Genomic DNA, 25,977 nt, shown 5'->3' with positions numbered 1-25,977 from the left:
TGGGAAAACAGTTATCCTGAATGCTGGAATTGTTAGAGCCCTTCTGCCAGTTCACAGAGAACTTAACTACACAAAACTTCTGTACACTAAATTCCCTGTTCTCCTAGGCATAAACACATTGATTGCTGTCACAGAGGGAACATTTGCATACTGGAACGTGGATGGGCTTAGACACACAGTAGGTACTAAAGATTTTCTTTCTTTCAGAACAAGGACATTTGCAAAAGCAGGATGTATAGGGGCCAGGGAACTTTAAAGTGGTAACTGCAGGATTTATGGAGCCTCCTGGGCTTTGGTAGCCAGTGGTCAGAGGTTTTCAAAATTGCTGAGTGGGACTCTGTTACCTACATTTTGCATAAATGGCATATTAGATGTGTAAAGTTTTTGTTGGATAAGCCCTTTAGGAGGATAAAAAGTGTGGGTTCACTGCAGGAGCTGCAGCCAAACAGTTTGTATTTTCAAAAAGAGACAAGGTGATGTGCCAGGCAAATCAAGAGGCTTTGGAATGAATAATGCCCTTAGTTCACTGTCTTTCCATGCACCGGCCAGTTTCCAGCAGCAGTAATGGGTGTGGTATATATCTTTCAGTTTGATTTCCTTATTTGCCATGCTGGTAAATATTAGCTGGGCCCAAATCTTTGCACATTCTGTACCAGACTAGAGGCAGAATTGTTAAGTGACTCTCCATATTTATAATCCTCGTCAGAAGTAAAATTCTTAGTTAACTGAAATCATGTCTGTTTAGCTAGACATAAAGCTAGAAAAAAAAAATCTCCCTGAGAAAGGTGAGGCATGTGTATGCAGCTCTACCACTGCATTATCTGCTATTTAAGCCCTAAAAAAAAAAAAGAAAATGTATTCTCTAAAATTTAAAAAGTAATGAAATTTTTGTCTGTTTTTCTGATGGACAAAAAGAAAATGGAAGATGATTTGGGGGGTTTTGTGGGTTTTTTTTTAATGATTTCCTATATAAAATACTATTCTGTATATAACTTTTCCATTTGCCTCCAGTGTCTATTAAACATAAAATAAATCAGAAACTGGCAAATGATCACTAAACTTGAGCTCACATAGAGCTAATTCATTTTCACTGGTTTTGGATTGGGTTCTGATGAATATGAGTTGAATTACTATTTTCAGAATATAAAAAAAAAAAGCATTACTAGTTGTTAAATAGGTGTTAAATTAATTATACCACCACCAAGTAAGAACATTAAGCCAAACTAAGATTTATCATCATTGCAAGCCAAATTTGTTAGTAGTAAAGTATTCATAATGAAGAAATATCTTTGTTAGGAATCTGCCATTCTAGACGTTCTTAGTCTGAAATGCCATACTAAAAGAAGAAGAGATTAATCATCTAGTCTCTATTCCCTTGATCAGTTCAGTAGGATACTGGCTTGTATTCCTTAAATTTTGGTAATACTGCTATAAAATAGCTTCCTTAGCATGGATTGATTAAAGAAAGAGAAATGTCAACAGAATTCTGCTTATCCATAAATTAAAATAATTTTTGCTGTTTCATTGCCTGTTTCTCTTCCAGCTTTTCCAAAACTACCTTTTCTGTCTGTAGTTTTCCCTAAATTGTACCTCAGTTTTCACCCTGAAGTACTCATTCTGGATAAACCCTTCAATTTTCACTGATTTTCACTAAAATCATCATTACAGCACTTCACAGGAGTCTGCCACTGTTAAGGATGCCGCCTTATGTTACAAATGCTTATGCTGGTAACAATGAACTAAGAAAACAGGAATTCCTTGACTCATCTGCCCTGGTTTTTCCCTCATGGCATCAAAACAAAATATCCTCATCAATGCTGCCCCTAGGTTTTCCTCTTTGACAAGAGTTTGCCAGCATACAGGAAAAAGTTATATGCTACATTTTATTTGCAGAAAGTCATACATTCTTAAAAGATGCACATTCATGATCCATAAAATGGACAGTGAGAGCCTTATTATGAAACAACAGCCATTTTGCAAACATTGCAGTGGCTTTCAAAGTATACTTAGATTGAAAATTAACTATATGTTTCCCAAATGAAAGTATAAATTCTCTCCACTACTGTTGTTGTCTGACTTTAAAATGGCTTTATCATCCAAATAAAGCAAATACTAAGATGCAGCAGGGTTTCAGTTATAGCTTTTAATACTGACATGTAGATGGAAAAAGAACTGTCATAATACACAGGCTAGCTTTGAAATTGAGGGAAGATGGTAGGTTACTTTTAGAACAGTTTCTCCTCTGGAATTAGCATTTTGATGAATAACTACAAAGAAGTGGCACTGGTGGTGGCAACAGTAACATGCATGCCAGAAAATGCTTTGACCCACATAACACATTTTTTCAAGTATGCAATCTTGAGACCATTGAAAAAAAAAAGTGTGAATGCCTGAATCAGGTTCTCAAACCTGCATTTGCACTGGTATAGAAAAGCTTGCCTTATTTCTCGTCTTTGAAAAAAGGTAATTAGATATAAAATTGTTATCTGTGATGCTTGTTTCATTATCAGATCCTCTGAGCTGATATTCAGACCCAGACAAAGACAATAAGCATTTTAAGATGACAGATGCAAAATGTCAACTTTGCATAAGTCAGTTCATGAACAGAGAAGTGCAGACTTCTAGCCTATTACCTTAAACATGGAACTTTGGATGGATCTCTGCCTCAGTCAGATCTTTGCCATGGATCTTTGCCTCAGTCTTTAATAGCCAGCCTACTTATCCTCAGGGTATTCAGCCCCCTGAGCTGGGAGATGGAGCTGAGAAGCAGAATAAAGGCCCAATAATCCAAGAGGTAACAGTTAGTGACCTGCTACTCCACCTAGATGCCCACAGGTCTATGGAGCCAGATGGGATCCACCCGAGGATACTGAGGGAGCTGGCAGAGGAGCTCGCCAAGCCACTTGCCATCATATACCAGCAGTTCTGGTCAACTGGGGAAGTCCCAGATGACTGGAAGTTAGCAAATGCGACACCCGTCTACAAGAAGGGTCAGAAGGAGGATCCAGGGAACTACAGGCCTGTCAGCCTGACCTTGGTGCTGGGAAAGGTCACGGAGCAGATTATCTTGAGTGCCATCACGCGGCATGTGCGGGACAATCAGGAGATCAGGCCCAGCCAGCACGGGTTTATGAAGGGAAGGTCCTGCTTGACCAACCTGATCTCCTTCTATGACAAGGTGACCTGCTTGGTGGATGAGGGGAAGGCTGTGGATGTTGTCTACTTGGACTTCAGTAAGGCCTTTGACACTGTCTCCCACAGCATTCTCCTGGAGAAACTGACTGCTCATGGCTTGGGTAAGTGCATTCTTCACTGGGTAAAAAACTGGCTGAGTGGCTGAGCCCAGAGAGCGGTGGTGAATGGAGTCAAATCCAGTTGGTGACTGGTCACAAGTGGTGTTCCGTAGGGCTCAGTATTGGGGACAGTTCTGTTCAATATCTTTATCAATGATCTCGATGAGGGGATTGAGTGCACCCTTAGTAAGTTTGCAGATGACACCAAGTTGGGTGGAAGTGTTGATCTTCCTGAAGGCAGGAAGGCTCTACAGAGGGATCTGGACAGGCTGGATCAATGGGCTGAAGCCAACAAGGTTCAACAAGGCTCAGTCCTGGGTCCTGCACTTGGGTCACAACAACCCCATGCAACGCTACAGGCTTGGGGAGGAGTGGCTGGAGAGCTGCCTGGTGGAAAAGGACCTGGGGGTGTTGGCTGACAGCTGCCTGAACATGAGCCAGCAGTGTGCTCAGGTGGCCAAGAGGGCCAATGGCATCCTGGCTTGTATCAGAAATAGCGTGGCCAGCAGGACCAGGGAAGTGATAGTGCCCCTGTACTCGGTACTGGTGAGGCCACACCTCAAATACTGTGTTCGGTTTTGGGCCCCTTACTACAAGAAAGGCATTGAGGTTCTGGAGCATGTCCAAAGAAGGGCAATGAGGCTGGTGAAGGGTCTGGAGCACAAGCCTTATGAGGAGCGGCTGAGGGAGCTGGGGTTGTTTAGTCTGGAGAAGAGGAGGCTGAGGGGAGACCTTATTCCTCTCTACAACTACCCGAAAGGAGGTTGTAGCGAGGTGAGGGTCAGTCTCTTGTCCCAAGTAACAAGTGACAGAACAAGAGTAAATGGGCTCAAGTTGTGCCAGGGGAGATTTAGATTAGATATTAGGAAAATTTCTCCATGGAGAGAGTGGTGAGGCATTGGAATAGACTGCCCAGGGAAGTGGTGCAATCAGAGTCCCTGGAAGTATTCAAAAAACATGTGGGTGTGGTGCTTAGGGACATGGTTTAGAGGTGGACCAGGCAGCTAAGTTAATGGTTGGACTCGATGATCTCAGAGGTCCTTTCCAACCTTAATGATTCTATGATTCTATGATTCTATGATTTGGAGACAGGGCAGCATTAACATAAGGATAACAACTACCTCAGTGATAGTAAAGGTCATTTAACTAAGATGGAAGGGTATTGGAAAGCATGCAGCAGCATTCTTATCCTATTAGGATGGATATTCAAACCTCATATTGGCATTAAAAGATGTCTTGCTTTATTGGTAATAAATGGAAAGTCTAATGTTTGTAGTAACAGGCATGATGTCTTAGCTACAAACTCTCTGGGGTCTCTTTGAAAGCTTTTTAGTTCTGTGGGCAGTGTGATCAGTAACATAATAACAAGGCTGGAAAGTAAGCAGTTGGAGAAAATAATTTTCTGAAGTGAAGAGGCCAAGTTCTTCTATCTGTTACACCTAAAGGTTCCCTCACTGGCTTGGTAATGTGGCATGGCTGCAACAGAAATTAGGATTAGGGCCATTGTGCATATTTTGGCCTGTAAATGTATCTGTGAGTTGATACCAAGCCAACTATAAAAGAATCTGTCAATATTAAAAAGATTAATGAGAAATAATGCAATACTTTTTCTATTTTCTTAATGGCATTTTCTTAAACTAAAAATATTAAAATCTTTTCCCTCTCTCTCTTAGTTCCACCTAGTATTTATTTAAATTTTGAAGATTAGATAAAATCTGAAAAGGATTTTTGAGAGAATCTGCTTCCTATTGATACTTTGTTGGTAAAAATATTTATGTGCATTTTCCACATATGAGGCCTGAAGAAGAATAAAGACTAAAAATCTGAGGAAGAGCAAAATTACATCAAGATGTACACCTCTTCGGTCCTTTTGCTCAGGGTGCAAGGGGATGGCACAATACTATGGGTTTTTTTGCTTTCCCTCTTATTTATTTACTGGATTTTAAAATCAGCCTTTCCAGTGTCCACATTCAAGTAATAATGTTCAAGGTACCTTGTAACCTTAAATTGATAAAGAACTTTGTGTCACTGGTTCTGTGACACTGCTTCATTCAAAAAGGTCACAGTCTTCCCTCACATACACAATTGTTGTGGAAATAGCTCATTTTCCTTTGCTTGAACAGAGAACAGTTGTTTTTCTGAGTTCTATTCACTAGTTTTCCAAAGTGCTGTTAAAACTTTATTCACTTAAGGGTAAAAAAACTAACCTTTTGCTAACATTTCTCAGAAGAGAAGGAAACAAATAAAAGAAAAGCTAGATGGAACCATGTACACTGAAGACAGAACTTTAATTTCCCTTCTTGCTCCTGTTTTGCAGTTTAAAACTCTAAACGTAAACTTAGTGTAAAAATAGGTGAAATAATTACTTTGCTTTCCAGCACAAATACTGAACATTTCTCCCAGTTCCTTACTCCTACCTTACTAGCTGATGTATTTGCTCATTAAATGAGATTGTAATCTGAAAGCAATGTCAACAATTATTCTCACAGTTTTAGGTTAAAAAAAAAAATCTTGATCTATAATGTTCTTTGGTTTCACATGTGTTCTCAGTGTTAAAAACTCAGGGACATCTTTCTTGGGTTTAGAAATGCTGACATACGACTAAGTTGTGTCCTCTTTAATAATCTCTGCTTATATACATAACTAACTGTAATCAAGGTAGAATTTTATAATGGATTTGTATTATGCAGTTGATCACTTCCTACTTTTTATCAGTTCTGGCAAGATGAATACCTAAGTATCTCTCATTTTTTAACAGTAATAATTCTACTGAAAGCTTTCAACAGAGTAATCAAATAGCAAACAAGAAAACAAAACAGGCTTTGGATGAGTATAGTTGATGAGTGATCATTGAATGAGTGAACAACAGATCATGCAGGTTGGTTGGATTATTTGATCAAATGTTTAGGTTTTCCTTATTCTTAAAAAATATTATTTCTCATGAATTTTCAAATGAAATTTATTACAAAAGAGAATTGCTGCAAGACTAATAGGAATATGTGCTGGATTGTGATTCTGCAAAAAATTACCTATTTGTTTAAATATACAAGTGTTTTAATAAAATTTAATTTTTACAGTATTTGAATAGTATACTAATTAATACAAAAAGGTGAAGTACTAAATTTCAGTAGCTTAATTAAGATAGTCAGAAGCAAAGTAAGGTCATTTTGAGTAATATTAAATCCCTTGAAATCTGAAATTTTGAGGAGACTGAAAATAGCTTAAAGAATACCAGTTTCACCACAAAAACATAAAGCTGCAAGAAATCAAAAAGCTTTATTTTGACTTTTTGAGATTAAAATGTTTTGCTTTGGAAATACCAAAATATTCAATTCCAGCAGTTCCTATGTGAAACTTCTGACTTTCCCTTTTCAAAACATAATTTTTTTTCATTCAGTGCAGTAAAGAGATATAGAGAACTAATTAATGTTAATAATATAAATAATAATAGAAAGGTTTATACATTGAAGTAAATTAAATAAACTGAAAAAAGAAAACCAATATCTATTGCCCTTGGTCTTAGCATTGCAATGGGATCTAAAATTATTCTATTCCCTTATGGAAATAGTCCAGAACGATTGTCCTGAATTATTTTTTTTATTTCATCAATCCGAACACTAAACTGAAAATCATATTTAACCACCTAGCTTTCCTTAGGAAGCCTATTAGAGAAAACCAATTGCATTACCTGTAGTTCTTGCATATTTTACGCTATTTCTATATTTCTGGTCAGCTGCTTTTGTACTGAGGAATCTGAACGATCAGGGCAATATATTCTAGAACACAGATTGACTGAATGTAGATTATACAAGTAGATCGTATTGTATTTTAAAGGAATAATTTACCTTTGCAGATCAAGTTCAGAGGAAAAGAAACAAAAGATATAAAATAAATGGTTTACTAAATCTTAGCCAGCTATGTTGGTTTTGTATAAAATGTTCTTCAGATATGATTGTTACAGTAACATGTGAAGGCTATTGAAAAAACTATTTGTATAAAACTAAAGCATTTTCTCATTGACCAACCATTGTCCAGCTGTCACCAAGAAGACAACTTTTGTTTTATGCCACATTTGAGTATTTAAAAAGAGAACTGCCATTTCACTGTATATATCCTGTACCCCAGCTTGTATATATTTATTGTTTCACACTGGAGAAAACAATTTGAATGCTCCAGAAGCCTCTCTAACTACAAACAGTTTTTTCTTCCCAGAGTTGCTGACCCAGACAGGTTAGGTGACCTCTGTAGGCTTCAACTCAAAAAATATAAAGTATTTCAGGGAGTAGGGAAGATACTTATTTTTAAGTAGGGGACACACACTCTGGTGAGAGTTTGGTATCCTTTAAATAGATGTCTGAGAAGGAAGTTTGACTGCTGGGCACCAAGAGAAACTATGTATTACTGTAGTTCACAGCTTAAGGCCCACAGTGCTGAAATCCAGCTGGAAAGATACTCCGAGTTATCCCATCTGTTCACTAGAAACTTTAGGGTGGTTGGCCTGTAGCTATCGCATTGTGCTCTGATGCATACCTCATTCCTCTCTGCAAGCTATTATGTGTGGTTTTTGCATTCATTGACTGCTCCAGTTTAAGGTAATTTTGTCATGGGCTGAGTGCAAAAGAGGTGGTGAAAGCTGGGCATCTAAATTAGGATAGAGTTGGGTATGTGCTCCGTTGTATACAGCAGCTGAGGCAATAGCAAAGTGCTTCTAACCTCCTTCTTTCTTAATTTCTTTTTTTTGTGAATCTGTAAAGTATGCTGTATATATAATACCCCCAAGTATATCATAACAATATGTTTATTTTTTACTTTTCACTATACTTTTATATTTATTTGTGAGTAAAGGTCTCAGAACAGGACTAATAATGATCCTATAAAGAAATAAATATTTTGTTCGTTAGTTACAAGCAAACAAAACTCTGCACATACTGTCTCTGGATTAAAACTAGCTCTTGATGTTGGCCTTATAGCAGAAAATGAACATTTTGGGGTTCCCAACCCACATTAATCATCCAGTGCCTGGCCCTCATCATTCAGATTGTGTGTGTAGTGTAGCAACACTTGTTTGTCATGTAATGACTAAAGATCAGCATTAACATAACCTACAAAGAGAAGAACAGCCCTGCTCCACTGAAGTAAGTTATTCTACCAAATTGTGCATAGGAGGAATGATCTGCTCAAGGAACTGGGAAAGTAGACCACTTTTACAAAAACACTTAAACCAAAACACAAATCCTGGATTTGTCTATTAAAAAGGTTATAAGGAGATGCCAAATAAAAACTATATTAGAAGTTTGAAAGGGATAAGAAACTGGTTGTGTATGAAATCTGAGAGTAACTGTACAACATCTTATATATTCCACTTAATCCTGCCTTAAATCTTGTATCTAAATAAGAAATATTAAAGAGGTCATATATATTATCTTACACATATATATTCACTTAATATGTATATGTATCTCATATATAACATATAGTATTAAGAGAGAAAAATATTATAAAGTGGAAAAAATGGCTCAACTGAAAATAATTTAACTTTAGTATAATTATTTTTTAATTAAAATCAGTGACTTATCAACACTATGAATTAGCTAAATGCATTCATATTGGGGGAGTCTAGCCAAAGAAGAAAGTATGAACATAGCATTGTCTTTCTTAATGGAGGCATGTACAGCTGACTGCAAAAAGAAAAAAGAAAGAAATAATAATTACATGAGAATATGTACCAGAGCTTTTTCATATAGAGTTTTTCTTAATGAATTCTGTTTTCCTTCTCTTCCCTTGCCTGTATTTTCCTTTTACCTATCATAAATCTGACTGGCAGTTTCTCCTGTCCCTTCTGTATTGTTGTTTCCTCAATCTAATTTCCACAGATATTAAGAAAAAAATCAGTTTGCTTTTCCCATCAGATTTCTGTTAATCACCAAGTTTCCATGAAGAAACATTTATGATTTTTCTGCTTCTATTCACCTCTCTCCTCCTTTTCCCATACATTTTCTTTAAAGGTGTTGGGTTTTTTTATATTGATTTTTCAATTTTATTTTCTCTCTCCTTTTCTCAAAATTCTCTCTGTTCTGTGTGATGCACCACGGTTCATTCAGTTCTTCAACATTTTTCATCTTCTCAGCCTCTTTGATCTAATTCCCTCCCCTTTCTTTTCCTCTGCTCCTCCTTGTCCTTTTACTGCCCTTTTCACCTCTTGATTTTTTCTCCTTTTAATTTCCTGGGTGATTTCTTCTGCAGCTAGGTTCTCTCAATTACTACATACTCCTTCTAATTTTTTTCTTCTTCCAGTATCCCCTCTTGCACACTGCTGCTGCAGAAAGATGCAAGGCCTTTCTTCTGTTCCTTCCTGTTTGTAAGAAAAGTGTTTTCCTGCCTATCTTTTGAACAGAAAGAGGACAGCTGCCTAAAGAATGACATCATTCCTTAGCCCTCCAAGGAAAGTGGTGTGGAGATCCACCAGAAAGCTGGCAGGTATCTTGTCTCCTTTTACTTGAAGTTACAGAACGCTTTACCCATCCCCTTAACAACAAATATGGGAAGGAACACACATATTACTGGCCAAGCCTGTTTTCTTCTTTTCCCACAAGGCTTAAATATATGTGTGCCCAGACAGGAATAAACCACAGGGTTTTTTTGTCTATAGTTGAGCTCTACCTGAAGAACACTTCACTTGTCAGATGTGCCTTTTGAGATGTTCATGGCTAAGGTGATACTTCCTAGGAAGAATCATACAGCCAGTACTTTAGAAGGTTGAAAACTTTTGAGGAAGAGGTGAAAGGATTCCATTCTACGGATTGATTTATGGAAAAGAAATGGATGCTGGAACGATTACAATTGTTCTTTTCATAAAGATGATATTAAGGAAATTAGTATATAGTGCTAGTTTCCTGACTTCCTATGAAATCCTAGGATTTCAAGCAGTTCCATTTCTTTTAAGAAAAAAATTTCAGATAACTGCAGGAGTGGGGCCAACATATGTGTAGGACAGACAGGGTCAACAGCAATAAAATATATCACTAGAGGCTTACAGCAGATGACAGATAACATGTAAAACAGATGTTCAGAACTCAAACAGGAGAGCCAGTTGGAAATGAGCTTAATGGTAGCCTAGCCTAAGGGTGGGTTTTCTGAACTATAGGCTCTGTTGAGGAAAGGTGAAATTTAACTACATATATGTACAGTATATCTAGTATGACAGGAACAAAAATCTGGATACTCTGAACTCCAGAACTATACAAATAATACTAATGAATATTTGAAGTGTTTGGAAAATATACATATTAAACATTAAATAGTTAAAATGAAGTATGTAATGATTGCAGTGACTATCAAGTTAATTTAGTTCTGATAAATTAAAAAAAATGAGGAAAGAAAAACAAATTTGTTCATTTACATCTAAAATGAATAACAGAAGAGCTGTGTTTTACCCTCTTCATCACTGACTCTACCCCTTCCTGAAAAGGAAGGATGAGTGAGGAGGTTCTGTATAGATCAGTTGTTAAACATTCAGCGTTTGGTTTCTCTTTTGAAAGAAGTCTTAGGTGCTATTTATGATTGGATGATGTGAGTACTTGTCATTTACTACCCAGTAGCAGGATAAAGCCTCACCACTACTAGCTTAGCAATTCCATCTTTTATTCAGTGTTCTGAGAGGTGAGATAGAACACACGATTTCCTACTTATTTCCTACCACAGACACTGTTTTCCAAAAACCCACTAAATTGCAGTGTCCCTACTAGGCAGAACACGTCAGTTGTTTGCTATGTTACCAGCCTTGACAGAATTTTCCTTCCCTAAAATAGGTAGGGTGGGTTTTGGGGGTTTTTTGTTGTTGGTTTTTATTTTCCAGCCTGGCCTACCTTTTGTGCTTTTGGCATATCAGTGTGGCGCTGAGCACGTACAGAGCGTGCAGATTTAGGTGGCTTTATTGGAGCACAATACATCTCCAGCCTCCTCAGGTCACAACTCTGGAAGCAGCATTCATCCACTATTCCCTTGTGGTGTAAGCGTCTACTGCTGGATCCATACCCTGTAGGCTTACCTATTCAAAACACAAATGGAAAGTTTTTATGTTAGAAAGAAAATGCAAAGATCTCAGCAGCAATCATATTAAGTTGCATTATTTTAACTGAATCACCAATTACAGTTGTAGAGGCTGCCTGTGTGCATCTATTCTATGACCCTGTTCTCAGATACAGCTTTGAAAGATATTCCTGGAAATGGCCAGCTTTGATCTCTGTCTATGGGTGGTTGCTATTTAAGCATTTGAGCAAAATTATATCTTCTTAGAAAAGTATTATTAAAAGATTTTCTTGGACTGTCTTGGCATTGAAAATTGAGAGGAAGGAAGTTGAAATCTGGCATTTAGAAGCCTTGCAAAGGAAATTTCCCCTTTAGCTTTTGGATGAAAATTGATTGTTGAGCTGACTGACGTAGCTGGTGTTTAAAGATCATAGATCATGCCTGTGTTGTAGGCAACAATTTTCTAATGAAAAAGGCTACACTGAGACACTACGTGAAGTCAGAATGTGTTCCAAAGGGGAAACAAATACTGTATACCACTGCACAGGCTGTAAGATCTGCAAGCTCAAAAACTAGTGGGAAGCAGGAAATAAGTAATCAATGAAATGCAGCAAAAATAGGAAGATGGTTGATGGAATAGATAAAAGCAGAAGATTTTATATTCTACAGCTTTGCACAAGACAGGAAATGGAACTGACATAACGTGGTCTTTCCTGTGTTTTGTGTTTGCACTGGGCATCTGTAGAAACAATCAAGTGACTGGCGAATGTTTTGCATTTTTCTCTCAGCTCCAGTAAAGCGTGACATTTTCATTCATAGAACTCTTACACTCTCCTTTTCTTTTTCAGTGATTTATGATTTCTTTAGCAACTGTTGATTTCTCTGCTGTACTATGCAAAGATTGCAGCCCCATTATTTCCTGGGCTTGTTTGTATGCAACCCAGTTGGATGTGCAGTTGCCCTGTTATGACTAACTAGAAATGAAGGAACAGTAAATTCACAAAAATAAGTAGTTGCTTACTTACTACATCTATTTTAAAATTCTGGTAGAATTTGGTTCCAGACAGTAAAAATCTGAAGAGAATAAATGTTTTATTTTGACATTTTCAGCATTAAATGTTTCCATTTACAGAACGATCCACATTGGTTAAGAATCCAAAAGTATGGAAAAAAGGAAAGAAAATTGCACCAAGAGCCAAAAAATGAAGTAACTCAATTCAGTCAGCTCTACCAATTTTTTTTTCTTGCCTTTTTTTTTTTTTTTTCCCCTTTAGTTTTATCACTGAGACCAAAAATCTGTAATTCACAGAGTTTGGCAGGATTTTACATTTTAAGAAATTACTCAAGCTAGAGAAATGATAAGGGTATCAGAAAAGATGAAAAATCAGTTTATCTTTGGGTAATTATTGCCTCTAATGCTTATACAGCAAATTCTAGGTTAATATCCATATACTTGTCCTGCAGTTGTCAATTTGAAGACAACACTGCATTTTGCAATGCTCTGTGATTAAAACATATGCCCACTGATGAAGAACCCTTGAGGCCTTAGTACATCCGTAAATGAAAAGACCTCTAGTGGTAAAGTATGTCTAACATTTTAGCCAGCAATACAGTCAGCTAAGAACTAACTATCCCTATGAGCTTTGTAAACCCAGACAACAGGTTTTTAAATGTCTTTTTTTCCAGGGACTATAAATTAACAAAAAGAAAAACATGCTTACTTAGTATATTGCAATCCACTGAGGGCCTCTATACTGTACATTGCCTGCTAAATTATTTGTTTCATAAAACTAAACAGAACAGCAAGCCAGGAATAGATTACAGTAATATTTTGATTTGTCTCTGTGTGTGTTGTTTTCTGTGTATCACTGAAAAGTATTATAAATATTAAGACACAGAGTTTTGGGGTTTTTTTCCAGACTATTTTCACTCACTGAATTATAATATAAAGTGCAAGCTTTTCCCTGGAGATTCTTCTGAAGTCTGTTAATCAGGTTGTCTTAGCCTAATACTTTAAAAATTTAGCAATCATGTTAAAATGTGGAGCGTCATTACTGTGCGGGATACCGAGAGCTGTTCCACGTTTTGTCTTGCTCCCATTTAAAACATGGAAGGGCAAATTATGTTCCTGGATATGCAGGTGTAACTCTTCCTAATAGATCCAGCTGAACTGTAGGTACAAATAGTTGAATAGTTAAGCTTACCTTTCTTTTCTCACTCTGCCAATTTTTCATAAGCAAACACACTCAAAAGCTTCTGTTCAAGAATTTTCCTTTAAATGGTATTTCATAACAGCTAACAGGCATAGAGGTTTGGTTGATTCCCTGGCTACTGCTAATAGTAAAAATAAGGGTGGACAGTTCATTGGTAAGTTTCATCTGGCTTATCATGAACTTTCTATCTAGAAAAGAAGTTACCTATTAAAAAAAATTCTATCAATCCAATAGAAGATTTCAGGATTAGCAATATTTTGCACTTCTAAGAATCTTACAAGTGTTAGTTCTCCATGACATTCATGCTAGGTAGATAATATTACCTCTAGGTGACAAAATTTAGAATCAATAGGATGAAATGTGTTGGCCAGGAACTTCCATGAGTTAACAACAGAACTTGATAGCAGAAATATTCCTTCCATGAGTAGCAAGACTATAAATGTCTATTGACTGATAGTGGCATTTTTTATGGCATCCATTGGTATATGAAGGGGTTATAAAGGAAATAGTCAATGAAATGTAAAGTTTGTAACGTCTCAAAATTTTGTTGTTTAATATGGTTAACGTTTAGCTTTGTCATGATTAAAGCCAAAGATAAACTGGTTGGTAGAGGTAATTTGTTTTTGGAAAATCTTTCATTTGCTTTAACAATCAATAGCTCTTTCCAGTTTGTCTGTGTTGAAACTGTACTTATACAGTATTGCTTGTATTTTGTTATTTCAAATTTAGCTCAATTATATAATCTGATGCTTTCTTTCCTTAATTATTTTTTACTCAAGACATAAGATAAAACAGTGACATGCAATGGGTTACATAGTGTTCTGCCAGTTTATCAGTATCACTTCTTGTATGAAATTCATGACTTTTTGGTAAATACAGTCATTTCAACAGGAATCCATTTCATTTTTCTTTGACGGTACATAAAGTAGAGGAACTAGAGCCATGTACTCTAACTTTAAATAACATCACTCATTTATTTGTGTATGATGCCTTCCCAATAAGTCAAGCAGGAACTTACAATTTTTTGTTAGTTGGAAGTTGTCAATTCTGAGTTTTATTCTCATGTAGCTATTATCTTGTGTGACTACATGGAAGTTATTTTACCTTTCCGTGTCTGAATTTAATCACTTATAAAGTTGATAAAATACCTGGAATAACCCAAGAAGTATTGCCTGCCTTATTTAGTAATCAGTAGCAACATTTCTCCTGCACTATCATATGCATAAATAGTTAATACAAATCCTGAGTTCTGGAATCTTTCAGGTGAAAATCCCAGTATATTTCAAAATTATTTTTATTGTAGTCAGGCCAAAGACTTCTATGAGTTATTCTTCTTTCTGACAGAATAATAACTTTATGAAGGAGGATATAATATCTTATAGCTTTTTTAAAAAAAACTGTATGGTAACAAGTTTGGCATGGAGTCACTAACACATCAGTGATGTGGTCAGCAAAGAAACTTGACATTTATTTATAGACTTAAATATTCATGTATTACATGGCATACTAAATGCTCATCCTTCACAAAAAGATAACATTAGTATTGTGAAGTCAAATGGTTTTATTTTTTTTCTTTAAAAAATAGTTTTCCCAAGGTATTTGAAAGACCTAAGCAATCAAGTATACTTAAAATTAGTATAAAATAGGAATTTATATTACTTAAAGTGCTGTATGACAGATAGAGCAAACAAATAGAAAAAAATAGGAAAAAATATTCTTTTTCAGTAATCATGATTCTGGACTCTACTCTTGAGAAGTATCTGATGTCTAAATTAATTTTAAACCAATAGATTTTAAATTGCTGCTGTCCTCTCAAATGCTGCAGTATACAAAAGATGCTATCACAGACAAAGATGAGATAAAGAATTACAAGGAGATACTATCACTTCTACAGATATTATCAGTATTTGACCCATCTTATTCTGGAAGGACTGCAGGATCAGGTGGTCCCAGTTCACCAAGTTACCAAAGTATGCACTTAGATCTAGGCAAATGTTCAAGCTCCTACATGGTCTGTTGGATTAAAGCACATATTCAGCCGTAAGCACATGCCTGAGTGCTCTCCTACATAGGGACTGACATAACTAAGCACTTAAGTCAATTTCTAGACCAAAATCCATATTAGTAAATAAATGGCTGGTGGTTCTGCACATTTAATACCAGTTTTCTGTTCCTTAATTTTTTTTATCATATTGCCTTACAATACTGACTGATCCTGCTGTGTCAGTATACTGGGCACCCATATAGTCCTTTCTCATCTTTCTGACACAATTTGAGTGCTGCCTTCCAGCTGTTATCAAAAAGTTCCTTATATTTATTCAACCTTCAAAGTGCTGCCTGTGGACATATAACAGCCCTAGGCATTCCTTTTTGCTGACGTACACTGATTTCCTTGGAGGTTTCTCTCCTTTTTTGTCAGTTGCTAGCTCAAAAGAGGTTTCATATCATGTAGGTCAAAGTCTACTTAATAGAATTTTTGGCTCTCATTTAATCTACTGCACCAAATATGTGAATATTTCTTTCCATGTCCTACAAGCAGATACAAAGTCTAGTCACGCTGTTCTGAAGTCCCCTGAAAGCAGGCCAAGGTACAGAATTCCAATAGTTAAACAGCTAGCTTCTGTACTAACAGCACTTCCCTTTAAATAATGCGAAGTCAGTGGAGTAATTCAGCAGAGCTTGTTTGTGCTTGATTTCTTTGTTCCCTGCCTTCCCTCCAAAATATCTCATGCGTGCTGCCATTAGTTCTGCTCTACTGATGGTTTCAATGTGAGAAGCACTGGTGTAGGTGGACTATAGAAGTTTCAATTGTCAAACTACCTAGGCATTCTGTGGAGAATTATAATCTACTCTTGTAGCATTAACGTAAGAAATTACATGAGAAATAGCCCAGGATAAACACAAAGCTAAGCTACTGTTTAGAGGACTCTAGGAAGAACTGGGATAAAGTGTCCTTGGAGCTTTTATGTGACTCTTTATGTTGGAGGTACATACATAGTGTCATTTTTAGCTTAGCAGTAGAACCCCAGAAAGCCATTTAGACTGTAATTCAGAAAAAGATCATAAATCTGAAAAACAGTGAATTTATTCCTAACCTACTATTAGAGTCAATCTTCAGCTATAACTGCAGCTTTTAAAGTAATGTGAAAGATTATTGACCTATTAGTGTACTGTAATCTTGTACTGAGAAACTCAAAAAGTTTACATCAAAATATCAGGGTAATATAATTTGTACAGTTTTGAAGCATTGATAGCAGTTTTGGGGTACCTCTGTGAGGGATCCTCCAGAGAAGTGTGATGACAAACCTTTTTTTCTCATTTACCATTATGTCCAGTTTGTAGCTTGCAGTATCTGGATGTATGTGTGCATACTAAGAGGCAGTAGGTCGGTCAGACAGAGTTTCTCTGTGGCCTGAACGACAAGGTTGAGAGTCTGCGGTGCTACATTACAACGTAGTAACTGAGCAAGCGCATCCTGTATGCTAGATGCAGACTGGGAGATAGTGGTTGGAGTATTCTTAAGTTGCATGTACTATCTGCCTTGTGGTGGCACAGAAGACTAGGGATGCTGAGTTTGAGATTCATCTTACTCACCTTTACTGTCTGAAAATTAGGGATCTAGTTTAAGATAGTCAAGTCAACAAGAGGTGTGTCTGGGAGTGACTTATTCCTGTTTTGAATACTTTGCTTAAGATGAAATGAATCCTTGTCCTCTGAAAGAGCCCATGTTCTTTCATCAACTACAGAATAAGCTACTTGATCTATTCTTAGAGTATACGCACAACTTCTTCTAGGTAACTGAACTCAAAGATAATTAATTCCATTGAAAGTGATTTATTCTAAATCACAAAATATATGTTACTGGTGGAGTACAAAGCCATTCTCTTTTTCTCTTTTATTTCCCTTTTAACAATTAAATATAATGACACAGATTGTTCTAAAAAGCATACCAGCCAGTCTACTGTTTCATTATGTATCTCCATACCTCTTCAACTGTGTTCTGTATATCAGGCTAGTATTCTTGTCTATTTTTGCATTATAAATACATACATATGCAAAATAAGAGATTGTTGATATCACTTTTCATCTCCTTGTGATCTTAGACAAATGGTTTAATGTTATATTGGTAAAACGTCTTAAGGGTACTCTGGAATTTCAAGTCTGTATTTGGAAAATTATGAATCAATGTTCAATCAGCAGGAAATGCCTGTATTTTGATACTTCTATGAACTGCTAAAGCAAACAAACAAACAAGCAAACAACAAATCTTGTGAACTGTTGTAAAGTCCCTTAACAGAAATACCTCAAGCTTTAAACGTTGCAAAGTAGGCAATCTGATTTTCATGTAAACAAGTTGCATGCATTTTGAAGCTACAATATTTAATATTTAGCTTCCATTTTCCTTCAATGTTTTGTTAGTGCCAAAAAATAATTATGCTTAGGCTGATTTTTGTTTGTATTCATCAAAATGAGCATATATTAGCATTTATAAATGCTCAATGAATGGGTGCTCTAGCTCTGAAGTCTAATTTAATATGCATGAGAATAGAGGATAAGCTTTATCAGTATGCACAAGTAAAATCTTTATGAAAGCATATGCATTTGTTAATATTGAGATAGTGCACTAGAGCTACTGCTTTGTGGAATACTGGATTGCATTAATTACCGAGTCTAAGGCAAGAAGATATTTGCTCATTGCTCTGAAATTCTAGGTGAGTAAGACTGGGAAAACATAGACACTCAGTTAGTACTGATCTATAGGACAAATCTAACAAGACTTCACAGAGTGTTTTTCCTGAATAACTAAGATTTATAAGCTGCACCTTATGAAAAAATGAAAACTCTTTGATGTTTCAAATGGAGAGTAAAATAATAATTTCACTTCTTTAAAGTCAGTTAACCAACAAATGTAGATTTATTCCAAAAGGTGTCTTAATTTTTAATTTTTATGTCTGTGTTTATTTAGTCTGCCACACAGTTGAAGAAGGTATTTTTTTCCTCTAGAAATATGCTTTCAGAAGCATTTTTTGTCTTCATTGTGTATTTAATTGGAAAAAAAATCTCCTCTTTCCCTAAACTTATTTCCAAAGTACAGCACTTGTAACAATTTCCTCTCACATATAGCTGCACTGTACTCTGCCTTTTTTATGGAACGGCTGCTTTGGAGGCCATTAAGTACACTAAGCATGTGATAGAGCCATTATGCTTCACACAGTAGTTCCTAAGCCAGTTGCAACTTGTGAATAGAAAGACCTATAGTTTTGTGAGTATTGCACTGGGATATGAAACGGAAATTTCAGAGTTTAGAATTCTTTTGAGGAAAAAAAATAGCAGAAAGAGTGGGAAACAATATAATGTATTATTTTACACCAATTCAGTGCTCTAGAGGGTGAAAACGTTGCCAACCTAGCACAATTTACAAGCCTACGTCAGATTCCAGGGCTGGAAAGTGCCAGATGCTGCCAAAAAATATATACTTTGGCAAGGGAAATGCTTTGCTGGAAAGAAATTCACTGTTGCAAGAATAGCCAGGTTTATCAGGGTTTAGGACAAGATAACTGGAAACCAGTAGGTCTTTGTTACATTTGAATACTGCCCCCTGTAGTGCACGAAGGAGGACAATGGTAATACAGTCATCCATCCATAGTGAAAATACATTCTCTCCTTGTATATGCTCTCACAGTAAATAATTACTGCTTACCCTTCTGTGTGGCGGAAGGATGATCAATCATGTCAGGACCTTTCATACCCTTCTTATCCCATAACCAATGTAAAACTGCCTTTTATTTGGATTACCAAATGAATAACAATGCAAAAACCATAACTGGGTGAAATCCTAGCATCACTGAAGTCACTGGGAAATCTTTTAGTGCAGTCAGGGTTATGTCCTGGGGAATCAGGTGCCAGAAGCTACTTACATATAACCTGATCCAAGGTCTATTAAAATCAATGAAAAGACTTCCATTGCCCTTAGTAGGCTTTGCATCAGGCTGATAATGACCAGTCACTTGCTTTTTCTTCTAAACTTACACTTCAGTGAGTAAATACTATCTTAGTGGCATCTAGAGAGATTTGCAGGGAATGGATGTGATGTGATTCCTTGAAGGAGGTAAGAACAAAAGAATACTGATGTACAATGTGAAGCAGAATGATTGTTATGTGGTTAATGCCACTGACCATATAACAAGCAGTACATTGCTTTGCACTGTGTGATCAAGATTTTTATCTCTATAGGTAGTCTTTCTCAGCTGTATTCTGAGAAATGAAAACAAATGACAAACATGGTACTCTTGTTCTTGCATTTTGGAATCATCATCTGGTTAGAGGCAGAAGGTGTGAGTGGCTGTTGCATTAAATGACTCCTGTCTAATACCCTTTACACTATCCAGGAGTGCACCTATTGACACGTTACAATTTTTATTTCTATTGATACAGCAGTAGCACTTACAGGAGGGTAAGCAGTTGAGTGCAGGCCACTGTCATCTTGTCTACTATGGAGGTCGACAATTTTCATTCCCTTATTAGAAACAAGTGTGACAGTAGAAAAGAAAGCAGGAAGGAGAAAGAAGATATCAGTATGGGCCTGGCTTGCTTCTCACTTACACTAGTTTTGTATTTGTCTAACGCAGTTAACTTCAGTGGATTTACTCTTACTTTACTTTGGATTTACTCTTACTTTAATGTGCTATAAGCTCTGTTTAGTAAGATCTGATATCATTGCTGAGAGCTTTGTCAGCAAGAAGCATCCAACCTTGTACAATGATGCAGCAACAGAGCATAAGGAATAAACAAGCGTCAACTTTGTACCTGTGTATTATTGTCTGAATCTTGTTTAGACTTTCAGTTATTGAACCTTTCTGTACAAGTCAGAATGACATTAATTACTTCAAAAATTACTTCAAGCATGCTAAGATGACTTAATGCTTTTGATAAAAGTCCAGCGTGTAGTTTTCTTATGGACAATATTTCAAAGTTGAATTATTTTCCAGAAAACTTATTTTTGATTGTCTGCTACTTTTGGCATATTGGGATACTTTTACTTGCGAAGATTGACTTACAAGATTCCTGATTAGCAAGGGCAAATTAACCACTACATTCAGAAAGGGAATTAAGACAGAAAGATTAAGAGACACATTCTTTTATATCTTCACTGATGTTAAACAGTACTTTATCCTAAATTAAGAGAGCTCTTTCCAGAGAAAGATAGTACTTAATTTGAGTAATATTTATGGAACCTAGCTATCAACTATTTGCACAGCAGAAGGCTGTGACAGTGCCAGGAACGAAACCTACATCAACATAAGCACCAGGCCAATGCTTCAACAATATACTTGTCTTCCTTTAACCTTATTTTTGAGTCAGTAGGGCATGTAAAAATCTAATTTTGAAATTAAACATTCCTTTGAGGTCATGATGCTCCTGTTAAACTTGTCTAATGAGATAAAAGAAAAAGTGAAACTTTCCAGTGGAGTACATAGTCATTAGGGAGTGAGGATGAAGTCATTGGGATGAGAAATGGACAGTGAGTTGTGTCTGGAAACAAAACCAGAAATAAACCTAGCTAAAATATACTGTTATGCTTGATTTACTTTTCACTGACACTGGTTTTCTACCATTTGTAGCTCCATTCTTTAGAGATTTAATACTGCAATAGGAGCTGGGAGAATCAGTTCTAGTGACAGGAACATAAAGAAAAAGAAGTCAGTGCTGAATAATAAATGAAACTACTCTTGCTCTCCTTGACCATTCAGCTCACCTTGTTATTGCTGAAGACATTCAAGGGGATTATAAAGGAACATTGGTATAGTGCAGGGAGAAATTAGTTCCAGTATAACATCTTAAATACCAGAACTACAATTTCTGTAGGACTGTTGAAAACAGAAGTGCTTATAGGCAGTGAAGTTGGTTGATGAAGCAAATAGGAAGTAATCCTTCTTTTACAGGGCTGACAATGCCCTCTCCAGTCACAGTTTTTAAAACAGAATGTGGTTTCTGAGTAGATTTTTTTTAAGTTCTCACTTGCTAAGTTTCAATGGCCTTTTCAGGGAAGTTCAAAGGTTTTAAAAGTTCATTACCATTTAAAGAGAAGTTTTTCTAAGTAACCAGTTATTCCTTTCTTTTACTATTTCCTTTCCAACTTGTTTAGACTTGATTAATGATTGAAACCTCCACATCAGTTAAAGATGTTTTTCAGTGGCTTCTCTTATTTAGCAATCTTGCTGTCCTTTTGTTTCACTAGGTTTGTTCTGTGGATCATGCTGGAATACTATAAACTTTAAAAGGGCTGTCGTAATGTTGAAGTTGATCTGGCTTTTAAATTCCATGTGCTCACTGACTTCTTTTGAGCCACAACTTTGTGCATCCACAATCATTTAAGCAAGGGAATCCAGTTCAGCAGAAAAGAAGTATGATGAATAATTACGCTTACAGTGGTGTAAACTTTTTCATTTATCTTATTGGTGTACTAATGTGTAAGCTTAATGGTGACTCTGTAAATGCTAACTCTGTTAGATGTGCTTCAGTCTACAGAATCATTCTTCCCATGCTGGGCCAGTGTTTTTGCACATCATGACATCCACTTCATCAGGCTGAGCCTATCCCTCAGGAGCTCAGGAGCTATGGTGGTTGTTTTAAAAAAAAGAAAATCCTGTGGAAAAATGAAAAAATGAAAAAAATGAAAAAAACCCTCTGTCTTAAGTATACTTGGCCAGTGGAGGGCTTACATTGTGTCACAGAAAATGAGAAAGTAGAACCAAGTAATTCCTATGAAGTGCAGCCATTTTTAATTCTCAAGCTTTCAACACCTATCGTTCAATTTTTATTCCTTTAAATGCTAATAAATCTCAAAGCCTGGAGGACTTTGAAGAGAGCTTTTGATCATCTGGAAGCATAGATTCTGAGTCGTGTCTGAAGATATTTCTTGGACATAGGGATCAGTATTAAGGCCTTTTCAAATATTTTTGTTGTGAGTCTTTAGATACTTAGTTCTGTAGTTACGAGTTACTTAGCTGTATTTGAAATTAATAATCCAGTATTCAAATATGACATTAAGAGTCAAGATGTACAAGGAAAACTATGTTCAGGCATATTCTGTTGGTACCCAAAATTTGACTTAATAAGATCATAAATATTTTCAAATAACTATCCTTAAATAGTTAATTGCAGTTAATCCTACAATTAAATCTGATATAGATATACATAAGCCAGATCAAATAGGATAGAAAACAATACTTCCACACAAAAAAACACCAAAACACCAAAATCCTTGTAATTTCTTCTTCTTTGCTTCTTCTAACTAATTCAATATAACTAAAGGAATGTGCAAATGTCCAGGGGAGGTTAAGTCATTTTCAGATATTATAAATGTGTAGTTAAAAAGTCTATTTTTTTAAATAACATATTCAAATTAACTTTGGCATTAGCCACTCAAATGTCATTAAAAAGTGGAATAATCTATACAATTTCCTCTGACTCTGCCTCCTAAAAGTGTTATTGCATAATTGTGATAATACTTGCAACCTCCTGCACTTTTAGTATTTATATACTTTGAGTGTGGGTGTAGATGTCAGCAGTACAATAATTCTTTCTCTTAGTCCTTCTGTACCAAAACTTTTTAGAGTTCTTTCCATGGAGAGTGATTTTTGGATAAAATATGACCATTGCTCTCACTGAAGCTTTGGTCAAAATGTATACCAAATGCAAGTTTTCTGTGGTTTGGGAAAGTTGGATTAATCTTTTCCCCCTTGTTTTTCATTTTGCATTCCTCTGAACTCCTCTTTGCTAGCCAGAAAAGGAGGTGCCAAAATAACCCAAGGAGGCTGTGCAGCCTGTCCGGAAGTGAGAAGTTCAGCAAGTTTAGTGAGAGTGGCTGTTCACATCAGATTTCCAGTGTAAGGGCCTTAATGAGGATGACACTTTAATTTTTGCAGAACTCACTTTCCCCATTTGTGAAATTCAGAAAAGTTTCAGGTCAGCATCCAGGATAAAATCCTAAATGGAAGTAAAATGAGGTCACTTTTACAATTCTGTTTGTCTAAAATGGGTCTCAGTTTTCTCTTCTTTGCTTCTAAATGATTATCTAAACTGCATCTCCTGTGATTTTGCTTAATTATTTGCAGTCTCTCCTCATCTGCCAGTTGCTTATGCCGCTCATGCATTACTTCTTGTCTTCTTCTAATATCACTTCATAACTTTTCTAATGAATTTCCTAAACTCATTCCAGCATTCTAGGTATTCTTTGTTTATCCCTCTAGCAGTTAGACAGCAGGGCATTAAATAAGTTGTTATCAATTTGAACTTCATAATTGTTTTGACTTTCCATCCAACATCATAAAACTGCTATGCAATCAACTGTGATCACTCTGAAGATTAAAAACACAAAAATGAACTATTGCATATGGTTTTCTCTATACAACTTCAGAACAATATTGGTTTTAGCCCAGATAAATTTAACATATATCTCATTTAGAATTAGTGACAATAAAATACAATCAACATAAACATCATCCTTGCTATTTTTTTCTAATCTTAGTGATACAAAGCATAAACCAAAAGTTTCGATGCAGGAAATAGCTGCATATTATGGGCCCGAATCTCTGTCTTTCTCTCTCTATGTGTCTGTCTCTCTCTACTTGCATGACTGTGATCTTTTGCCAACAGCTACTATGCAGCGTCTTCTTAGAATACTACAGGTACCACGGAGGCATATGCTGCCTCTCCAATGGCTTCTTGTGTCTCCAACTGTATACATTATGTGATTATATTACATGAATTACATGCTGTAGTGACATATAGAGAATTTTTTTTCTCTATCATATGAGACAGAGATGGAGCTGTTTTAATGAAGCCATATCACTAGTAAATAGATCCAAGCACTGGAATTTCCTGGATATTGTTTATATTATAGAGCAAACTGGCTATGCCTCTGGAAGATTTGAGTGTTCAGCACATAATACATAAAATTTACCCTAGTACACAGGGTTTACAAAAAGACTTTCTGTCCTTTAAATTTTTATCAATTTTTATCAGTTGTTCTTAAGGTCAAGGTCTACTGAAAACTTAAAACAAAATATTTATCTGACAGGGACTGCAGTTTATTTCTGCATCATTCTCAAGTTTTTTGATTCCTTTTTCAATTAAGACCAGTTTTATGGCCAGTCACACACTAGCCCTGAAATCACATTATCGGTAACACCCATTAAGACAAGCCGTAAGTACATATACCTTTTTTTCCTTAGTGTTGAGATCCAGGAGGTTTTATAGTTGTTGCATCTTTTGGCCAGCATGTGTTGCTGGAATGCCTGGAGACTGACAGTGGCATTGTAGTCATTGTTTTGCTGTGTTATTTGTGTGCAAAATATGGGGGGTAAGTTCAGTTTCTTTTTTACACTAGAGGGCTCCTTCACACTTGGTTAGCAGTGTGGCAGCACCTACAAGTCAGAGCAGTGGAAACATGCTGCAGCGTAAGGGTATGCCTGCACTATAGGGTGTAACAGGCTCACTGTGTCTTCGCTTCACAGAAATTACTTCTGCATATCATGATATTGCCACCACATGAGCAGTAGCAGAGTGGCTTGTGATAATTTTCCCTTCTTTTTACCACATAATGTAGGAAGAACGGAAACACTGTGGAACTATTTCTGAACAAAGAGAGGTTAAGATTCTCTCCCTGTTCAGTTTATACATACACATGGGAATGGTAAATGCCATAATCAAGCCAGCTGGCAAACTGGAAATCTTATCTTGGATGATTCCTAAAACTACGGTCACTATGCTTACGTTACCTCTGCATGTTGCAGTAGTTTTTCCTGTCAGTATTTGGATCTTGGACTACAGTGGCTCAAATAACAGACAAAAACTAGAAAGTAGAGAAGAAAGCTTAACTGTTGGAGGAAGGCACCCCCGTGTGATAACTTCTCTTGACTTTTTTTAGATTACAATTTCAGATAGTTTTGACCTGTAAATACAGTTCTGGAATTTGAAAAATAAATTGGTAGTGAAGATGTGCAAATCAGGAAGTAAAACACTTGGTCAAATATCTGTCCTGTACTCTGTCCTTTGGCCTCTTTTCTGCATTATGAAAAGTTTTCTTAATTGTCTATACAGAAATTTCTTAGTATTAATCAGTCTGGGCTTTCTCAATTTGTAGTTTAAATGAAGTATTATGGTAGAAAATCAGCAAAGTTACAGACAAAATAGCTGTGTGCTCCACTTCAGTAACCTTTTAAGTTTCTAAAATAACTGAACCGTATTCAGTGTGACAGGTTGTGTAGTAAATGCTGTTGTCCGTTCAAGTAACAATATCAGAAATTGTTCGCCAAATGCTGAGTTATGCTGATACATTAAAATATTGCTACTGATCTCCACAGCTTAAGCACTTAAGCCCTCCCCTGCTCTTTGTCAGCTTCATGCTTGGGAAACGTCACTGGAGTGACAGCTGGTGG

The 25,977-nt window shown here is 36.3% G+C and overlaps 1 protein-coding gene across 1 annotated transcript in view; it reads right to left on the bottom strand.

Annotated features, from left to right (window-relative positions):
* The window catches only part of IGF1 (insulin like growth factor 1), a 59,186-nt gene that overhangs the window by 8,324 nt on the left and 24,885 nt on the right, over nucleotides 1-25,977 (bottom strand). Inside the window, exon 3 of the mRNA XM_009465846.2 lies at nucleotides 11,159-11,340. Coding sequence (XP_009464121.1) covers nucleotides 11,159-11,340 — 182 coding nt within the window. The remainder of the gene's footprint in view (nucleotides 1-11,158; nucleotides 11,341-25,977) is intronic.

This window comes from Nipponia nippon, unplaced genomic scaffold, assembly GCF_047370975.1.
Source record: "Nipponia nippon isolate SJK-2023a ecotype South Korea unplaced genomic scaffold, ASM4737097v1 scaffold_3, whole genome shotgun sequence".
Lineage (NCBI taxonomy): Eukaryota > Metazoa > Chordata > Aves > Pelecaniformes > Threskiornithidae > Nipponia > Nipponia nippon.
This window is presented reverse-complemented; position numbering and strand designations above follow the sequence as displayed.